Source organism: Benincasa hispida, chromosome 12, assembly GCF_009727055.1.
Source record: "Benincasa hispida cultivar B227 chromosome 12, ASM972705v1, whole genome shotgun sequence".
In the NCBI taxonomy this organism is placed as follows: domain Eukaryota; kingdom Viridiplantae; phylum Streptophyta; class Magnoliopsida; order Cucurbitales; family Cucurbitaceae; genus Benincasa; species Benincasa hispida.
In genome coordinates this window covers 50082524-50105133 of record NC_052360.1, presented here as the reverse complement: position 1 = coordinate 50105133, position 22610 = coordinate 50082524, and the positions used below count along the sequence as shown (strand labels likewise).

The window sequence follows — 22610 nt, the reverse complement described above, 5'->3', positions numbered from 1 at the left end:
TCGCTGGTCATGCGTTGGACTAAGGGATATGCAATATGCATTTGATGACCATGCGTTCCTGCCACAAGTTTCTTACTCTCTCGCCAAGTATAATGAGATCGCAAGTTTCTCGAGTGATCCGAGGTCGAACTCAGGGACTTATAGCTAAATATTATGAAGTAAATTGTTTGCGGCGAAGAATAAAAGAATTTGAAGGTTATGGGCTATGCGCCACTCCTATTCCTAACTAACAGATTAAGTAGTGGAAGTATGACTATGAGAGATAGAGACACGACAATTGTTAACGCATAATAAAATGCATGGGAAAATAGATAAAACGGCGGGGATGACTTCACTGAATCCCTAAGCTTGATCGCAAGGGTAACCCAGTCTCTATTCTTGCTCACGTGCTCCACACATAAACGAGATGACCGCATACCACCGTATCCTACTCCTGGACGCATGCGATATGACCGCATACTTTCATATCCTATTTGTAGGGTGCATACGTTGTGTAATAGCAAACAAGCCTCTATTCTTGCCTATGCGATCCAATCTGACTCTCTCAAGCCTTGATTTGGTTTTTAGACTACTCTCTCAAGTATGCCTAAATGATGAATGATGCACTCATAAGACAAGGTAATCACATAAACATGGTTGACATAGGATTATTCCTATCTCTAGAAACACTACTTATTTTGCTTAATGCGTTCCACCACTTACCCTCTTGGGCAGTTAGCTGCCACTGAACAACTCATAGAAAAGCATTGCTACAGCATCACACTAAGCAAATAGGATTTTCTTGCAACACTCCCACAACGCACACCTCTCGGTGGTTTGCTACATGCTTCATATGTCTATGTTGCATGGTTAAGTATGTGATACTCTAGCAATCTTACTTAGTCTTTGCGATAAAAGTAATGGATGATAGGAAAATGAAGATGGAATCGAAGGAAATAGAGAAATGCATTGATCACAAAATGTATTAATCACTTAAGCCACAATGTAATACGATACAAAGGTAGAAGAGATATGGAGGGCCAGATCGGCAATGTCTTGCATCCATCATGAAGGATCTCATACCGAGAGTTCCATGAGCGGGCTCAGGTCGATATACATTCTATACTAATAGTTATGCATATTAAACTCATCAACAGCATGCTCAGAATACGATAAAACATAGAGAAAGGGGTTCATATCAGAGGAAGACGGTTTTCGTTTGCGTGAACCCACAGCAGCGGAAAACTCCCACCGATCTACCAGCACCCGACGAGTCTCTCGACTGTTACTGTAAGATCCGAACGTACACGAACAAGGTCGCAGAGACAACACCACCATAAGGGAAACCCAGGTATCCTTGGTGTAAAAAACCCAAAGAGTGGGCTTTGGTGAGTTTGGTAGAGGATGGAGGAAAAGACTTCGTGTAGACGATAAGCACGCATGAGAAGAACTCTGCTATCGCATAACAGAGACGCTTATCGTATAGTAGAACTACACGATCGTTTAGGAAAGTGGTATACGATCGTTTAGGAAATGCGTGAACTAGACGATCGTTTAGACAAATGAGATTCTATCGTATAGGCTCTCGCGATCGCTCTTTCACAAATTATTTTGGGTACGAGATATCAAAATACACAATGAATTCTTTTCTTAAAATGAAAACGATTTTCATACTTTAATCTGTCGTTACCTTAACCTTCACGGCCCCATGATCCCACATTTAAACGTGAATTAATTGGTTAATTATTAAATAATTAATCAATTAATTTAATTAATAAATATAATCATATTATATTTATATCCTATTGTTTGATATCATATATCTACTATAGTATTTTTTCTCTACTTGATATAAATCATATTTATATCTAATTTCCTCCAAAATAATGTATTTCATACATTTAGCTAATTATATCACATATAATTAACCAGTCCAATTATATCATATATAATTGAACTTCCTCTTGTTAATTTGAACATTTCAAATTAACCCAAACACTGGTTCTCGACTTAATCCAAGCTACCCAGGTGACCTAATGGACCTGTGGCTCGAAGCTCCAACAGTACGTGAATAGCTGAATAAACTCTTTAGCCACGAGATTCACCATCCGTTAACTGTCAGTGATTCCACTAAAGACCACCAGTTGAACCCTTCTTACCACAGATATATTTTTGAGTCCATTGGATATAACCAATCATGAGTACGATGACCCTTCACAGATGCTTGTAAGTACAGTTGGGCCAATTTACCGTTTTGTCCATGTAGTTACATTTCACTCCTTAAGTACCATTGATTCCTCTAATGAAAAATACAACATAGTTCAACTATGTGTGAACACCTCTCGGGCCAAGAGAAGGTGTGTGGCGTCACATCGTTCAAGCCCTAAAATCAGCCCTTAAGGGAGCCATCTATCTACTTATCCCTGCCTCAGGGAAGGAGTGAATTCCATCTTATGTAGTTGAGTTCCCAGCTCCCAAATCAGACGTATCCCCAAAATGGTAGGTTTGAATCGGCGACATGGCCACTTGCACCCATACAAATCAAAGGACCGCCCTCAATGGCAAGTGTTCCCAACTCACTAAGGATTGAGGTCATGTTACCTATGGTCATCCTAGTGAAGTGAAGTTTCTGTCATGAACAGTGTTATATAACGAGATATTAACACTTCGTGGTCAGGTCTTATACAAACTCTTTGTATAGGACGCCCCCGCTTGCATGTCCCCAACACGAATGATCAGGATCAGATCATCTATGGCAAGTCACAACACTTATGACCATTCCACAAAGTGGGTTGCGTCCGTAGCATTACTAGGATAAGGTTTCCCTCTTATATCCATATACTACAGACCATTTTGGTTATCACTCAAGACATGATCCACTTGTATGTCACCACATACATGCTTGAGTCACATACACATAACTAGGGATTTTATGTTTATTGGTTTGTGGTAAAGTAAATGAGCAAAACAACAAGATGTGAAGTAAATATCATATATTAACAATCACAGGTGTTCGTATATACTGTTTACAAACTACAGGATACGAGACTTTAAGGCATCAACCCCAACACATCAGATGTGTGTCAAGGCTACCGATGGTGCCATGGATGGGCGGTGGAGTAGTCTCTCTCGCGATCTATCTCCGACGAGGCTCCGGTCGTCACTCGGAATGGTAGGAGGAATGAAGAACTCTCAAGAATATCTCCCACGCTTTCGTCTGAATCACAAGGTTCTGCCCTAAGGCAGAAACTCGGATGAATTAAAGTTGAGCTCTAAGGGTTCTATTTATAGAACTCGATCACTGACAGCATTAATGGTCCTCCTCTAAAATTCTACAGCTAACGGCGTGGTAGGTGAAATGTCAACATCGACTTTTGATACTCCTGAGGTATGCGTTCATGCTTGGTTTCTGAATTACCAACGCATTCTACCACCCTTGTGTTCATCCCTCTATTATGGTTATTACTCTGTAGCCGCAATCTCTAGGCGATAGACGCATGCGGTTGATGGCCGCAACATCCATGCATTGAACATATGTGATCGCCTCCGCGATGGTGATATTTACCACATAAATTGATTTCTGCGTTATCTACAAAAATAGACAATTGGATGCAAAATAACGCATAATAGTGGGTTAGCCGAGATTTTCATTGCTGACTGACGCAAGCTCACTTTCTCATGAATTCTTGGTACAATCACCGCATATTCTACTTAACAGCCTTCATAATTCTAAATAAAAGGCCTATAATTACGTACATTTCGGCCCATCATCACACCCTCAAACTTAGAATCATGCTTGTCCTCAAGCATGCCTCATATTCAAGAAATTCATAATTCACCCTCTGGCTTTCCTTTGCGATGACCAGCCTCTCAGAATATAATTTACTCATACCTTTAACCATGGCCGCAACGCTCTCTTCAACTTCGGTTACTTCTTCAAAGAGATCTTTTCTAAGCTTAAATTAGGCAGGCCTCTGCTCACAAACTTTTTACTCATGCTCTGCAACTTTTCTTTTAGCTTTTAACAATGCGTTCATTACAATTTAAGTTCTGCGATTTATTATTAGCATGCAGCGTTGAACCTGGTTACGCTCTTCGTTTTGGCTTGCCCCCACGGGTGTCATACGAACAGCCAACCTCGGTTGCGTGCCATATTCAATTCAACTCTTTCCTTGGATTAATTTGGGCTTACGCCAAACAGAGGAGTTGTTCTTATGCATTGATCATGGCCACTTACTTTCGTTTTGGCTTACCTGCACGGGTGTCATGCAAAATATCCAACTACAGGTAAGTGCCTTTCACAGCTTAACTTTTATAAGCTTGAGCTTCCCCTTTGCGCTGACAGTGGAGGTTTTTATTCCCAAACATTTTTTTTTAAGAGCATCGCAATGTAATGAACACATTTATCGGGAACACTGCCACCCTGAAACTTAGAGATCAGCAACGCTCTTGCTGAAAAGCTAAAAACAAACTCATCAGGAATGATGTAACAAATGTTTGAGCAGAGGTTTACACACAACAGAACTTAGGCTGTCACACTTTGAAGAAGCTATTAAAAGTGATGTGAACCTTGCGATGTTTTGTTAGAGGATGAAGTGAATTATAAGTACCATCATGGATGCCAATATATCAAGCAAAGGTAGGCAAGCGGGTAAAAGAGAATTTCAAAAGGATAATGCATATAAGATAGCAAGTAAAGAACTTTAGAGTAGAATAACACTTGCAATCATACTTCAGAATTCATGCAGTTGAAGCCATGCGTTGAATGATGGAGAGGATTCTTTCATTGTAACTGCACACCGAGGAGATTTATTGTCGCACCTGCAAGGAGCAAATGCACCACGTCCAAGAAAGCAGCCCCATATCCAAAACAACAATAATTGAAAATAAACTAAATTAAGAAAGCAAGGTAAAGATAGAGTAAAAGACGTCCCTGAAGAAATTGGAGTGAAGCCACCACAAGGAGTCTTCCATGCAGGAGGTTAATCTCAACTACTTGGGTCAAGAGGCTTACCCTGACCATTGGGACTTTTGGCAATTGTTGGACGCATGTTGGTCGTCACGTGCTTATAACTGCCTTCAGCTCATGCAACTGATTTCCTTTCTATCTTACGGTCAATACTGGCTTTCGGTGCATCGCCTACACTTCAAATATTGTTTGTAACTTGGTCGCACAAGCTACAATACTCTCAAGGTAAAAAGGTTGCCTGCAAAAACACAAAACTCAACAAACTATTAGCTGCAAAGTCCCCAACAATGGCGCCAAAAACTTGATGCGTTGGAAAATGGAGGAAAATAAATATGCGTTCATCGTTCATTCCCCATGCGTCGCTGGACATACGTTGGACTAAGGGATATGCAATATGCATTTGATGACCATGCGTTCCTGCCACAAGTTTTCTTACTCTCTCGCCAAGTATAACGAGATCGCAAGTTTCTCAGGTGATCCGAGGTTGAACTCAGGGACTTGTAGCTAAATGTTATGAAGTAAAGTGTTTGCGGTGAAGAATAAAATAATTTGAAGGTTATGGGCTATGCGCTATTCCTATTCCTAACTAACAGATTAAGCAATGGAAGTATGACTGTGAGAGATAGAGACACGACAACTGTTAACGCATAATAAAATGCATTGGGAAATAGATAGAGTGGCGGGGATGACTTCATTGCATCCCTAAGCTTGATCGCAAGGCTAATCCCAACCAACGCAAGCTATGCGATTATGCTACACACACTTGACAAAGACGCATGCGATGTATATACGATAGTGTCGAGAGGCCTTATGTCTAATTCTCTATTCTTGCTCACGTGCTCCCACACATAAACGAGATGACCGTATACCACCGTAACCTACTCCTGGACGCATGCGATGTGACCGCATACTTTTATATCCTATCTGTAGGGTGCATACATTATGTAATAGCAAACAGAGCTTATCTCTAAGCCTCTATTCTTGCTTATGCGATGCAATCTACTCTCTCAAGCCTAGATTTGGGTTTTAGACTACTCTCTCAAGTATTCCTAAATGATGATTGATGCACTCATAAGACAAGGTAATCATATAAACATGGTTGACATAAGATTATTCCTATCTCTAGGAACAATGCTTATTTTGCTTAATACGTTCCACCACTTACCCTCCTGGGCAGTTAACTACCACTAAACAGCTCATAGATAAGCATTGCTACAGCATCACACTAAGCAAATAGGATTTTCTCGCAACACTCGCGCAACGCACACCTCTCAGTGGTTTGCTACATGCTTCATATGTCTATGCCGCATGGTTAAGTATGTGATACTCTAGCAATCTTAGTCTTTATGATGAAAGTAAATGATGATAGGAAAATAAAGATAGAATCGAAGGAAATAGAGAAATGCATTGATCATAAAATGTATTAATCTCTTAAGGCACAATGTAATACAATACAGAGGTAGAAGAGATATGGAAGGCCAGATCGGCAATGTCTTGCGTTCATCAGATGTGTGTCAAGGCTGCCGATGGTGCCACGGATGGGTGGTGGAGTAGTCTTTCTCGAGATCTATCTCCAACAAGGCTCCGTTCGTCACTAGGAGGAATGAAGAACTCTCAAGAATATCTCTCACACTTTCATCTGGATCACAAGGTTCTGCCCTAAGGCAGAAGCTCGGATGAATTGAAGTTGAGCTCTAAGGCTTCTATTTATAGAGCTCGATCGTCGACAGCATTAATGATCATCCTCTAAAATTTTGCAGCTAACGACGTGATGGACCTACTCTGAATCTCTGATGTTAACGGCGTGGTAGGTGAAATGTCAACATCGCCTTTTGATACTCTCGAGGTATGCGTTCATGCCTGGTTTCCGAAGTACCAACGCATTCCACCACCCTTACGTTCATCCTTCTATTATGGTTAATCCTCTATAGCTGCAACTGTTATGCAATGGATGCATGCGGTTAATGGCCGCAACATCCATGCATTGAACATATGCGATCGCCTCCGCAATGGTGATATTTACCGCATGCGATCGATCCCTGCGTTAGCTACAAAAATAAACAATTGAATGCAAAATAATGCATAATAGTGGGTTAGCCAAGATTTCCATTATTGACCAACGCAAGCTCACTTTCTCATGAATTCTTAGTACAATCACCACATATTCTACTTAACAGCCTTCATAATTCTAAATAAAAGACCTATAATAACGTACATTTCTACCTGTCATCAATGAACAATGCATTGAGCATGACACTTAAATTATTTATAATCGTTATGAATGCCTTGTATGTATTTAGCTTTGCGTTGTGGTTTTCGTTATTTCCATTTATAAGCGTTATAAAGGAAATTAGAACTAAAATCGATAAGAAAGAGTTGCATGCAGACTTAGGGTGAACTCAAGTTTTTCAAAAGGGTTTTAAAATTGGATTGAGATAGACCTAAGTTCAAATGGTTCTAAAGAGTTTAGTAACCTAGATTAATCTTTAAAATCAGTTTAATAAGAATAAATTGATTGGCATAAAAGATTATTTTTTTAAAAATCTATCTATAAGAGACATTTTGTCTAAGGCAGTTTTTTCTAGGCTGGGGTTCTTAAGCCAACGGAATACCCCTACCTGGGAACCTACCTGGAAAGGTGAATTAGATAGATTTTCTACAAGCATGCGAAAATTGGTCAAAGACTCCGTTAAAGAGTTTAATGGATGATGATCAAAAGTTGTTTTAACTATCCAAGGTAAAAGTTACTCTTGGGCAAACCTAAAAGTCACTTAGTTAAAATCCTTAGCCGTGTTTCTTTCTAAGTAAACTAAACCCTAGGTTATAAAATACTCAGTGGGAGGAAGAGATGTATCTAATATGTCTATGATTCCACTCACGTTTCTCCCTGTATGTTCACACTGTGAGATTCATGTTTAGCCTTGTGGTGCCCTGGGAGCATCTTCCTTCAGATGGTGTTTGCATGAGTCAATATTAAGGTGGACGGAGAGAGTGTTTATAGTACATGGGTGAAGGGTGTGTGTGTCAACACGTCCTATGGTCTCTGTCATTGGTTCATACCATGATATCATTTTGTACTCCCTCGTAGCGCCCTGGGAGCATCCCCCTTCCGATGGGTTTTGTGTAGTTGGTCAAGATCAAGGTAAACTCTAGAAATGGATACGGTCGATTTAGGTTTTTCCCTAATCGAATTTTTTCCCTTCAGATTGGCTGCTTGGGGCGGATCTCTAGGGCCTAAAATGGTGGGTCACACTTACGAGAGATTGTTAAGTAAGTTAATGATCTCTTGACCAAATCAATGATGGCTAGTCGTTATATGATATGATCGGTATGGTGTATGAGATACATCAAGTAGAGGATTAATGTAAATGAGATTTACATTAAGTGCCATGGAATAGAAAAAGTGCTATGATTTATATGTTTCATGAGATGAAATATTAAAACTATAGGTTATAAATATATTATGATAAGTTAGTTATCATTTATATTTATAATAATATTAATTATTGGATAATTATCTTTTTTTCTCTAATAGCCATTTGAGTGGGAGGTTATTGGTGGTTTCATGGTAACCGTGACATAAAAGGAAAAATGTTATCCAAATTTTAGTAAGAAAAAAGATTTGCTAAGTTGTTACTTTGAGATTTCCTCTCTCGGAAATTGCTCACGAAGAAGTTGTCAAGTAAATTAGATTTACTAAGCTACAGCCTAGAGTTAGCTAAACGATTGTGGAGTGTTCTTACACGATAGACACTCAGTTAGACGATGAGCTAAATGACTGCATAGCTTTTGCTAGACAATCTCATAGCTTTACCTAAACGATTGGGCATTGATCTATGCGATAGGTTGTTTCATCTCCCACTTTCTCAATCGTTTACACGATTGTTCTTCCCACAAAGCCCACCCTCTGGATTCTCACACCGAGAATACCAAGGTAACCTTCTTGGTGGTGTTATACTCAACTTGACACAGACAAGGTTTTATGGAGGCCATTCGCGGTGTTCTAGGTGTTCGTGACCAATGCAATGGCTTAGTTCGAGTTCATTGTATTTGTGCAGTGTATCGGTCATGTTGGACGAACATTCGTGTGTTGCTGTGATCGAGCGTTCGTGATCAAGGAATTTGAAGATGAGTCTTCAAAGGTTTGTTAGTCCTATCCCTTGATCATGTAATATAAGCATGCTGTAATTTCTATCTTATGCATAACCATATGTTTCCATTTGTGATTGTAATTGTAATGTTCATATACGATTGAAATTTGGAAAGCTTCTTCTGCTGCTCATGGAAATCCTCGTGTCCGATTTCCTACCAAACTCATGTTCTAAAATAAAAAAAAAAAAATTGGTTTCTTATTCCTGAGAATTTCGTAAGGTGAAGTTGTATTTTTAGACTTTGGGATTCTATTTTTCCTTTCGGTTTTTCCATTCATTTCAGGAGAGTAAGGTGCGGTCTTTTCGTGTATTATTCCACGTGAGTTAAAGAACTCATTAAAGATGTCCTAGTTGTACTGAGTTCCCCTATCACTACAAAGTCTTTTAATTTTTTTATTAAACTGATTCTCTACTTCAGATACAAATAATTTGAAGGCATCATAAGCATCACTTTTGTTTGTCAACAAATATACAAAAATAAAATCAGAGCAGTCATTAATAAAAGTAACGAAATATCTTTTACTGTTCCTAGTCAAGATGCCATCAAATTCACATAAATCGGAATGAATTAAATCTAGAGGCTAAAAAATCCTAAGTACCGATTTATGCGGAGTTTTAGTAATTTTATCCTGACTATAATACTTGCATTTATCAAATTCATTCATGGATAACTTTGGTATCATTTCTAGCCTAATCATGTTACTAACTAGATTCTTATTCACATGACAGAGTCTAGCATGCCAAATATTCATAAAACACAATATATACACAAAAGATTTCATTTTATTAAGGTCTAAATTTAATTTGAACATTCCCTCAGTTGCATACCATTTCCCCACGAATACATTATTTTTAGTAAGGGTATATAATTCTACCCCTATGGTTTGAGTAAACCCGGCTTTGTTGAGGAGATAGCCTGAGACCAAGTTCTTTCTTATCTCCGGAGTGTGCAGGATGTCCTTCAACGTAAAGGTCTTTCCGGAGGTAAACTTTAGTTCCACCTCGCCGGTTCTCGCAACTTTCGTGGAGTGGTGATCCCCCAACATAATATTCTTATCTTTAATTTCAGTATAAGTTTTGAAGAGACTAAAGACGTGACAAACATGAAGCGTAGCGTCAGTGTCTATCCACCACCCCTCACAACCACCAATCACATCTACTTCTGTGATCATGGTAACTAACGGTTCTTCTGTCAAGTTTGTCTGTTCAGTAGAACGACACCTGTTTCTATAGTTTCTAGCCATATGTCCAGGTTTATTACAATTAAAGTAAAGGAATTGTATCGATTCTCCTGAAGGGGATTTCTGTTTTTCTGTTGGTTCTGGTTGCTGGAGCCAGAGTTCTGACCTTTCCTCTTTATCCCCTTTGATTTTTGGTCATGTTTTACCATGGTAGATGCGGGTCTCCTAGGTACGACGTTCACCTTTTTCCTCTGATCCTACTTCTGGGCTTCCTTCTCAATTCTTAGACGGGTGATAAGACTCTCCAAGGAAAAATCCTTGATCTTTTGCCTCAAAATGTTCTTAAAATCCTTCCACAAGGGGGCCATTTATCAATAATAATAACAACTTAGAATTGTTTATCTAGAGGCATACCTTCAGTAATTATCTCATAGGCTATCTTCTGCAATTCATGGGACTGGGCCTTCATAGATTTGTTATCCGTCATCTGGAACTTGAGATGATGGCTGACAACATATTTCTTCGACCCGACCTCCTCGGTGTCGTACTTCTTTTGCAGGGCGTCCCAGACCTCCTTCGTTATCTTCATTGTGTTGTAGTAGTCATACAGATCATCAGTCAAACCATTTAATATAAAGTTCTTACATATAAAATATTTTTCCTCCCAATCAGTAGCTTCTTTTATCTGTTATTCAGTTGGTTCTTCTAAAGGGACGATCAACTTATCTCTGGTACATGTGTCGGCAATTTTTTACGATAAGAAAGAACAACATATTTTGCTTCCATCGTTTGAAGTTCGCTCCTTAGAACTGGAATGGACGGTTGAGGTCGGATGTCATAATGTCGTTGTTGCTAGTAAAGGCCATTAGTGATATGGTAGAGGAAACGTCTTAAAATTATTTTAAACAGGAAGACCCTCAGACGAAGAACAAGACAACCGAAAACAGTCAGGAAATGGCAGTCGAGTAAAGAACAGAATCTATAAAACAAAAACTCGTTATAGGCTGAGTCGTGAAGCTCACTCTCTTTAAGATGTTTCGCGACTCTGTCTAAGTGTGCAAGCAGGTTAGGAATGTTGTCCCGTCGTCCCCATGATCAAACAATCCAGAAAAGAAAATTCGATCGAAAATGCACCGTTACCGACCGAAACACACACCCTTCTAATTGAATGCTCGAAAAATGGAAGCAGGGAGAGAAAGAAAGCAAAGGATAGTGATGGGAATGGAAGGAAAAATTGTTGTGTTCTGAACTGCCAATGGATGCGCCTTAGGACTAAAACGTTTAGCCACACATCATTGTTATAAACGTAGTTCCATAATTTTCCATTTCGAGTTAAGAAGATGTGAAAGTGCCTCTCTCTCTCTATAAAAATGGTACGTTTCAAGGTGTGAAGTGAGAGGGAAAAGTGGGAGAAAAGGAATTTTGAATAACACGACCGTTTTATTTTTCATTTTTTTTCCATATTTATATTGAATATTGAAAAGTAATAAGAATTAGAGGTGTTAAGCTTTTTATCATTCTAGCGTCGAGCTATTTTTCTACAACACCTCCCCTACAGTATGACCACCGTAATAGAATTTGATCCCAAAATAGCATATCCAAATTATAAGAAAACCCATAGAGGCAACAACTAATTGCAGAATTTACACCTTCAGATTTTTTATTTGTTTGTGTATGTAAATAAATTGTGAATATTGTTCAAGTAATAAATGCCCAAGTTTCCTTTGGGTCCCATGAAGGGAATCAAATTCCCGCGGAAGCATGGGATCGCCTTACATTTTATTTTTCCATTTAATAGAAACAAAATCACAGTAGACCACGCAAGAACAATGGAGGATAAAAATCATATTCATCATGCTATAGAAGATAGAGAAAAGGAAATACGAAGCTCACCTTTTTTAATCCCGATATTCTCGTAAATTCCTCTTACTTCTCTCAAGAATACCTCCTTTACGATCTTGGACACCACCGTAGAAATAACCTCGCTATTCTCCAGTACTCCAAGGGTTAGATGAGTGGTCTCTAACACTTGGAAGAGGAAGAGGTAGAGAGAAATTGTTTTGAGAGAGTATAGAGCAATTTGGTGGAGGCTAGGTATTTCTTTCGCACGATGAAATCCTTACTCTAAATAGGTTATAAGGATATATTTATATGGAGAAGGATTATCCCTTTCTCCAAGTATTTTCTTGTCTACCCTTAGTGCTAATTAAATAACCCTTATTTAATTAATTGGCACACTAATTAAATAACCATATAAAATCCTATTTAATATATAGTTAATTAATTAACATATAAACATCACATATTTATATGGATCCACCTCTCTAACATTATAATTAATGAATTCTTCATGAACTTAATTCACTTGAATTTAATTTTTGAATCTCATTCAAATATTTCTATATTTTATAATTTGGATTATAGATCACATCTTTAATTAACCATTATATATTAATCTTATTAATATAAAATTCCCTCAGTTGATTTGAATAATTTATATCATTCCTCATAACTATCCTTTAGCGAGCTAAGAAGGGGAACTTATGGACCTACAAATTAGAAGCTCAAATGATATGAGATTAATTAATTAAACTCTTTACTTAAATTAACCAATATTTATTAACTAACCATCACTCCACTGAAGATCGATAGCTGCACTCTTTGCATGTAGATATATTTCTGTGTCCATGGATGTAATTAATCAATAGTGAATCGACCCTTCACAAATCGCTCATAACTACAGCTAGGTCAAATTACCATTTTACCCCTATAGTTACATCTAACTCCTTAAGTATCAATGATTCCTCTAATGAACAAAAAGTTTATAGTCCAATTATAAACTAACACCTCTTGGACCAGTGAGGGTTGAGGCCTTATGGTTCAAGACCTGGAATCAGCTATTAATGGACAATTTATCTACTTTTCCTAAGATCGGGAATGAGTGAATTCCATCTTATATAGTCGTATTTCCAGCTCTTTACTTGGACAAATCTCCAAAATAGTAAGGTTGTTGAGTCGGCTAACATAGTCACTCTCACCTATACACATCAAAGGATTGCCCTCATAAACAGGAGTTTACAACTCACTCAGGATTAAGGTCAAGTCATCTATGTTCATCCTAGTGAAATGTAAGTTTCTTGTAGTAATGGTGTTATATAGAGAGACTATTCATTTCGTGGTCCGGTCTTATACAAACTCTTTGTATAGAATACCCCCGCTCACATGTCTCCACATAAACGATCAGGATCAAACCATTTGTAGCACTTTACAACAATTGTAACAACTACAAAATGGGTCATATTTGTAGTGTCACTAGGATAAAGTATCCAGTGTTATCCATCTACTGTAGACCATTTAGGTTATTACTTAAACATGATCCACCTGTATGTCAACCATATACATGTTTTAAATTACATGAAATAACATTGGATCTTAGTTTATGATTGAATTAATGCAATCTAAATGTTAATAAAATACCTCTTATTTTATCAAATATATGATTTGTATTTACAAACTACAAGATACATGAGATTTAGGACACAAAATACAACATCACAATTTCAATACGATCCCCATGTCTCATTTAACAATACTGGTACTACGGGGTGGAGACAGTGGGGTCGGTCTATGGATTTTCTTCCTTTTGTTGCATTTCGCTTAAAGAGTTGAAGGGAGATAGTGCATCAAATTGTTCACAAAGGTCAACTTGATCCTCTTCCCCAGGGATCCTAGATGGGGGAACTCTAAGAGAGCCATCGACTCCAACCACCATCCATGTACGATCCATACTAGATCTGACCAACTGCTCATCCTACTTCCTCTACGTTCTTGACAACCCATCTTTGTCTCAATATAGTCTTTTAGTAGGATGTTTCAGTCCTCTTCCCCATTACTTAGAAAAAGTGAGTCATTGATTTAGGTACAAAATACTATTATTACCGCATGGATAATTAGACATCCAACCTATAATCACAACGAACCAATTACAAGAGCGGAGCTTTACTAGTCGAGCTATATCCCCCTGAGCCAAGTGGGGTCTGCATGAAGGAGTCAAATGCTTCTTCTATTCTTATATTTTGTTCCTTGGCATAGCTGGGCCATCTTGGACTTGAACCAAAGACCTAACAAGTAAGCTTCTCCAGAGCATACAAGTACGAGGTGAGCCCATGCGATGGGTTTAGTTAAGATATGTCAAATTGAACCTAATCATACATGTCCCCCAACTATATCTTCCAAATCGTCCAAACTAACAATCCACCCTTCTTTGCAAAAGGAGATTTTAGTAACTTTTCAAATATAACATTTGGGCTAAGGGTCAAGTTGGTAATTTTTCTTACATCTCCAAATAATAAAAAGAAAGAGAACGAAGAAAAACTACTCTTGAAGCAATCTTCTTTGTTGAAGTCTGTCAATCTCGCCTTGATTCGCACCTCGAGATCTCGAACGGCCTCCAAACGAATCTCTAAGTCTCCCCCTCTAAATCTAGGATAAAACACTCTCTAAGGCTTTGAAATTTTGTGGTGTGTAGAATTCCTCTCGGTTGAGCAAAACCCTAAAAGCTTAAATAGAAAAAGATTTCCAAAACTATAAAAATTTTCCTAAAATACTGCATGTCGCGTCTTCCTTGCATCTGTGCACCCCTGGTTTCCTTGCATCCGCATGCCCTCTTGCATAGCGATGTGCTACACATATCGAGCTTTTCTTTGCTTCTGTCGTGGAGCACTATGGCGCTGCCTGGCACGCTTGGTCTTTTTCTTCTCTTTTCTTCCCTCTTTTTGATGTTTGTCTTGGTTTTGAACTCTTTGGACATATTTATTTTAGATTAGCTCATTTAGACATTAAATCTTGATCTTGAACATAGTCCTGAAAATCACTATCAAACGACATTAAATCTAACAAAAATCATATAAAAATTATTCTAAATCCAAGACAAATAACGAATAATTTAGGTGTGCTTCATTATTATACCTTGCAATAGAGTTTGGACTAACATTTCCATTTCAAGTCAAGTGGGTTGTGCCATGCATGAAATGTCAATTATGCTACACTGGCATGCAAGCTTCAATTCTTCAAATTGGGGTAGATGTTTTCAGTATAATCTTAGTTGAAGTAAACAAGAATGATCTGATCATTAATTTTTTTATTTAATTTTCCAGGGTAAACACCCTAAAGAGACATCTGATTGCGGCTGAGAACTAGCAGTTTTTGCAAGGATTTGCTTACTAGTGAAGTGGGTTTAATTACTATTTTCGTGCTTATGATATGTTTAAGATCTGGAACTATTTAACATATAAGAGAACAAATTAAATATATTGAAACTTCCATCTATTTTAGGATTTTGCTATTTCTTTCAACATGTTGTTCTACCTTATATTCAGTTTCTAGTTTATTTTAAATTAAGGAGATTTAAAAATCCAAAAGGAAAGAATATGGTTGGTAAGAATGAGGATGAAGTAACATTTTATCAATGGTGGTCTTGATTGGTTTGGCACTCTTACACAAGAATGATTCTATCCTAATAATCCTTCATGATTCTATCATATTCAAGATTTATGTTGGGGTTTTGAATTTTATTGGATATCTTCCTCTCTTCATTGTTTCCATCATTAAAAAAACCTTTCCAGGATTCAATTTTGTTGGTTTTGGAGTCAACCAAGAATCAAATTAAATCAAAGTAATCGTTTTATAAAGAAGGGATCCAAACCAATGTTCAATAAAAAAAAAAAAAAAAAAAAACCTAGTTTGATTTTTATTTGATTTGGTTTATTATCGGTTTCGTATGGCCACTATTAGGCCTCTGATTTGATTTTTGGCCATTTAGATGTTTTAAGGGCCCACCACCTAAATTTTTGTTTTTCCATTTTACCCCTCACCACATGCTGGCTAGATCCACGAAAACTAATAAACTACATATATACTTTTTTCTTTTGAGATTTACATAGATTATATTCTTCAAATAACGTAGTTTAAAAAAATCTTCAAATAAATATAAATATGTATGAAGATTTTGATCAACGGTAGTTTTTCTAAAGATTAAGATTTAATTATTTAATCATTTAATAGTTTTCTTTTTTTGGCTTAAGCATTTTTATCTCTACTTCAAGTACTACTCCGTCAATTTTGTCCTATTGTCACGAGAGGTGTTGATTGAACTACAAAACCATCGGCAATCCTTTATGCAAGGGTATTTTCAAGAAGCAATTGATTGATAATCTGGTCATTAGATTGGCATTCTCGAAACACATGTAGACTTAAAAGGTATGTAACATTTTTTTGGATGATCTAAATTGATGCCAATTGGAATGAAAGATGAAGGGTTTACAGAATTGGTATTCTTATAGAAAATTTGTGGTAGACTAGGTGACATGGGACGTTGTGGAGGAGGAGGAGGATAATTGTTGTCCACAATTAATATGAGGATAATTCATATACCGGAGTATTTAATTAGATGACAGATGGCGTAGGTGAAAAAATGTGGCCCTCACATATATTCTTGTGTACTAAACTCCTCCATCCATAGTTAGTATCGATTGTGCTCCACAAAGAGGAGGTTATTCATGTCAAATATTTTAGTTTAGTATAGGAGATTTGCGTAGTTCACGTTCTTTTAATGCATAGTATTTGCATTATTGGAATGACTCATTCTTATAAAAATTTTAGCTATTAATTACAATATAGTATTGATAAAAGAAATTAAGATTCTAGCTTCTACAAAGTATTTGCATGACTTAGTCTAACGAAGACTTAAGTTACTTTTAATATGTGTAAAAATCCGAATTTTAATTGTTTATGAGTAGAAGGTATCTATAAGACTTAGTATGAAATAATTTTAGGAGTTGGTGGATAGAAGGTATTTGATAACTATTTTGAATATAAGGTATTTGATAACTATTTTGAATATAAGGTATCTGCTTACTTCGTGTCTAAATTTTGAATTATTAACTATAATAAAATATTCTTGATGATTAATAATGTTAATTTGTGGATGAAAATTGAACGTCTGTTTTTTCTTGTTTTCAACCATTAATTCCTAACTATGTTTTTTTAGATTATGTATCTCCCCATTAGTTTTGTTTGTATATCTTATATATCATTCATTTTAGAACTAAAGTTAGATTTGGTATAGTTAAGTTTATTAGATTTTGTTTTAGACGGTTAGATTTTTTAAAAATATAGCATAATTGTAGGGATCACGTTCTAAGGGCATTTTTGTCCATTATTAAAATTTAAATAGTATTAGAATTAGTCATTCAGTCATCTTCACAAAGAAGAATATGTTTGGCCATTTTTCAAAAACATCATTCCGTTTGAGTCATCTATCCAATTGCCCCAATTTTAAATTAAATTTGGTCGATTTCCTTTTTTTTTCATATATTGAAATGTGATATTTTTGTTTTTTATTGACACTTTTTTAAATTAAAGCATACAAGCGCAAAAACAATTGGTATTTATTCTAACCAAGAATATATATGCACCATAATAATTAAAATACTAAAAGATAACTAATGTTAAAGTTTATTTTTAAGGTATATATACTCTTGGTACGGTTCGGATTTTATTATTTTTTCAAATAAAAACAATTCGAACCAATACTTTTTTGTTTTCTCCAAATACAAACCAATATGTTCAATTCTATACTAAAAAACCAAACTATTGAATTGATTTGGATTGATTTAGTTCTTCGATTTTTCGGTTTTTTGTTACCTACTTCTTTTGACATTTATGATGGTGGCCTCCGAAAAATTATCCTTTTCCGTGTTGAAAGAATATAAAAAATTATTTTAAAAAAAAAAAAAAAAACTGAAATGGGTTGTTAGGGAATGGGAACTTCACAACATTGACAATGTCATTAAAGTCCTAAATATAAAGGTTCATGAACAATGCCTTCATTTTAGTCTTTGCAAGGTTACTCTTTCAACTAGTGGACTTGTACCTGTGCAGCATTGAAAATGTGAAGAGGAATCGTTGCAAGATTAACCTTGGTTGAAACCAAGATGACTAAGTGTGTTCGTGAATTGGGTTGAACCACTTTTTAGACCAAACCCTATCGTTTAGATTGCAAATTTCTTCGACCTAAACAACTCTTATTAGATCATAAACCCAATTCAACCTAATCATGAAACATTTGAGTTGGTTGGTTCAAGTCATTATTTAAAATTTTAAATAGTATGTTTATGCGTAAAAGAACTTGTTTACTTATTTTCAATATTAAAAATTTTGATGTGGGCGTGGTGTGTTCATCTAACTTGCAAGATAGTTTAACTTAAACAAATGATGCAGTACTTGAAAACATAGATACTTTTCAAGGGTCTATACATTCATTAGAAATCAATACATGCTTTATGAACAAATGAAAAGGAGTAACGATGAGAGACCGGATTTTGAGGTCCGTGTTTAGATTACACAAGTAGTAGATAAAGTTAAATGATCCAGACCCAAGACACGACAGAACCAACTGCCAAACCGGTGACCAGGAACAAAACCATGACAACTCCTGCAGTTTCTGAGTGTTGTAATTGGACAACCTTTGGAGCCAACATCATCAGAACACTTGTCAAATAGCCATTGGTGAGACCCATCAAACAAGTCAGCAACATTACTGGAATCTCGGTTCTGAAGACTGAGGGGCCATGAAGACATGTGAAGAAGAGTGGAAAGAACATGAGTCTCACGACAGATCCAACAATAACAATCTTGGGATTTTGAATAACATAAACTGCAGTGAGGGTCTTGCCAACAAGATCGAACACGTTGTAGCAGGTAATGAGGAGAATTGGGTACCAGTCTTTGAGAATGGAAGAATGAACATCCTCAGTAATGTATCCTGGAAATATTGACAAAGTTACTAAATAGATGAGGACAATGCCAAACCCATACCACTTGACACTCTCTATTATTTGCCACAGCGTTGATCTCCATACCGCCCCAGTCAGAGGTCCTTTTTCCTCTTCCTCCATGTTCATAGCTTGTACCTTCAAGTCCTTGTAATACTTTACCACTGGTAGCTTTTCAACCATATTGTAAAATATTATACATATAACCATAACTACAATGGAAACCGCAAAGTAAAGCTTCGCACTTTCTCTCAAACCACTCGCATCTTGTGGGTATATCGATTTTGTTAGAATCCTCAAAAGCGAAACAAGGACCCCTGCAGCCAAGTCAGTCAATGATTTAGTACAACCTCCATTAGTTAAATTAAACAAACAAACAACTGCTTTATTCGGCCATAGCGATATTTCAAGCTACTTTAATAGCAAAAAGAAAGTTTTTGTTTCCATAAAAAGAAATAATCCTTCTAATTACATATGAAATCAAGATCCTGCTAGGTTTCCCTTCACCTGCATACAGTAAAACCCAACAACAACTAATTCCAAGAAACAGAGCAGAGTACCCTAAGTTTATATATTTACTTCATGGAAGATACTCATGCTAATTCTCTCCAAGAAAGCTTCAACTCTTTTAATAATCACAAGAGAAACAAGAACAAACAACAAAAGCAGCCTTAGCACATTTGAGAGAGCTGAGCAATCCTCTCCAAGAAAGCTTTGATGCTTTCACCAAATTCTCCACACCCAGCAGCCTTCCTCCAAAACCCGACTTAACTCCTCTTCCAACCTCCTCACACTCGGGGTCCCCACCCGATCAAAACAAACTACCACATCCCACTAATGATTTGTTCCCTTAAAAATTCCCTTTTTACCCTTCCTCTCATAAGTGTAAACCATTGAGGTCTCACAGATCCACGAGAAGGCGTACAATAAAGGTGATGATTTAGACAGGCCTTGTCTACTGACCGCCTACTCCAAACCTAAATTCTTGAGCATTTGATCTCATAGTCGGGGATTACAACAAAAGGGTTAGCAAGATATGCAGTTCAAGCTACTTTGATAGTGGACAAAAGGTTATTGTTTCCGTACAAAGAACTAATCCTTCTAGTCACATATGAAATCAAGATCCATGAGAAGGCATACAATGCAAGGTGATGATTTAGATAGACCTCCTTGTCTACAGACCAACTACTCTAGACCTAAATTCTTGAGGATTTGATCTCATAGTCATGGGTTACAACAAAAGCGTAAGCAAGATATTTAATTCAAGCAACTATGATAGTGGATTATAGATAAAACGTTTTTGTTTCCATAAAAAGAACTAAACCTTCCAGTCACATGTGAAATCACGACCCATGAGAAGGCATGCAAAGCAACGTGATGAATCAAAAATAGTTTGATGCTCATGCTACCAGTCCCTCTAAAGCAAGGATTCTGACCTCTTTGTCTACTAGTCCCTCTAAACCTAAACTCTTCAGCAGTTTATCTCATAGTCATGGTTCACAATAAAAGAGTAAGCAAAATATGTGATAAGCTATTATGATAGTGAATAAAATGTTCTCGTTTCTATGAAAAGAATTCCTGCCAGGTCCATGAGAAGGCACGCAATGCAAGATGATGATTCAAAGTCAAACAAATTTCTTTGTTTACTAGCCCCTCAAAACTTAAACTCCAGAAGGGTATGCAAGATATGTGACTCAAGCTACTTTGATAGCGGAAAAAAGATTCCTGTTTCCTAAAAGGAGCTAATCCTTCCAGTCACATATGAAATCAAGACCCATGAGAAGGCATGCAATGGAAGGTGATGATTCCAATAGATTTCTTTGTCTACTAACCTTTCTTCTTTCTAAACCTCAACTCCTGCCCGGTTCATCTCATAGTCATAGCTCATAACAAAAAGGTAAACGAGATAAGTAATTCAAATAGTACACCAGAAAAATGCAACACAATCTCTCCAAATTGCAAATCTGCAAAAAATGATCCATACAATTTGCCTTAAGTTTCCTACGAAGATCAGTTCGATCATAACTAAAAGATGAAGGAAACAGAAATTCATGAAACTAGAGTCAAAATCTAAAACCGGAATGGACAGAGCTAGCAATTTCAATCTCAGACAAACAGCAATTAACATCTTACGATTTCAAAAAGAAATTAATACCAGAACCAGCGGTGCCAGCAAGAACAGCCTGCATGTATCTCTCCGGCAGCTCACCGGCAGAGCCAATCACCCCACCCTGCACTACGGCATCAGCAGCACCACACAAGACCACCGATCCGATGGTCACATATAGCCCCTCGTACAACCCAACCCGACCCTGAATGTAAACCGCGTCCATAACTGGAACCACAAGCAGGGTCAACACAAAAAGGACCAATCCCAGGTTGATCCTGAAGTGTGCATTAGACTTGTGGGAATAAAAGACAATGAAGACGAGGCAAATGAAGGAAACCCCCATGTAAACAACAGCAAAGATGCGATCAACGTTTGCATCAGGGTAGAGATAGGAGAAGTAGTCAATAGCCGTGACAAAAGCGTTCCACGGAAGGAGGTAACCAAATCCCAAGGTAAAGTAGATTATGTAGGCTAAATGGAATGAATCTTTAGGGACCTTATTGGGTATATCAGCAACGGCTGTAGTTTGCAGAAGAGAGGTCGATTCCGAATCTCCGTCGGCGATACCCATCGGAGATTCAAACCGTCCGGATCTACAGAATTAGGGGTTGAGTGCGTTTTGAAACAATTTGACGAAAGCGGACGAAACTAGATAAAGTATATAAGGTCAGTTCTGATCGGATCGGATCGGATCGGGTTGGGTTGTCGGGTTATAAAAATGTAGATCTGAATTGAAATGTACCAAACCTTTGGTGTTTGGAGTCAACTCACCGCCGAAAATGGAAATCGGCGCCGGACGGACGGAGATCGAGGGACGACGGTGAGAGAGACGGAGAGCCGGAAATATGGAAGTGACGAAGGAGAGTCGGAGAGTCGGAGAATCGGAGACGAAGCCTTTTTGTGTGACCATGATGAGATGAGAAACGTTGAAAAAACAATTGAAAGAGAGGGTGAGAGAGATGGTGAGTTTATTTTTATTTTTATGTTTTTTAAGATAAGAAATAGTGAGGGTTTAGGGTAAATTAAGTTGAATTTTAAATGGGAAAAAAAGATGTTATTTACAGGTAAATAAATCAAAATATTTATAAATAATAACAAAATATCATAATTTATATATCATAGACGGTAGATAGATTATTATCCTTCTGGATACATAGATAGTCGTGTGTATAATATTTTGTTATTAGTTGTAAATATTTTTAACAGTGTTGTCATTTAAAATAATTTTTAAATTTTAATTTAAATAAATAAAATAAAGTTTTTGGATTCGAGAAATTTTGGAATTTCAATTTAAATTTAGAAAAAAATAAATTAAATTTCAAAAGTGATTTTAAATAAATCTTTGATTTTGAGGTAAGTTTTAATTTTGCTGTCTTATTTAAAATT

At 37.0% G+C, this 22610-nt stretch overlaps 1 protein-coding gene across 1 annotated transcript; it reads right to left on the bottom strand.

The window, feature by feature from the left end:
- Window positions 1-18543: 18543 nt before the first annotated feature.
- On the bottom strand, window positions 18544-22154 carry LOC120067335 (equilibrative nucleotide transporter 1). Its single transcript, XM_039018901.1, has 2 exons — window positions 21270-22154; window positions 18544-19431 (listed from the first exon to the last, which is right to left on the bottom strand). Exons 1-2 carry the CDS (start codon window positions 21793-21795, stop codon window positions 18701-18703), a joined length of 1257 nt encoding a protein of 418 aa, XP_038874829.1. The 5' UTR covers window positions 21796-22154; the 3' UTR covers window positions 18544-18700.
- Between the last annotated feature and the right edge of the window lie 456 nt (window positions 22155-22610).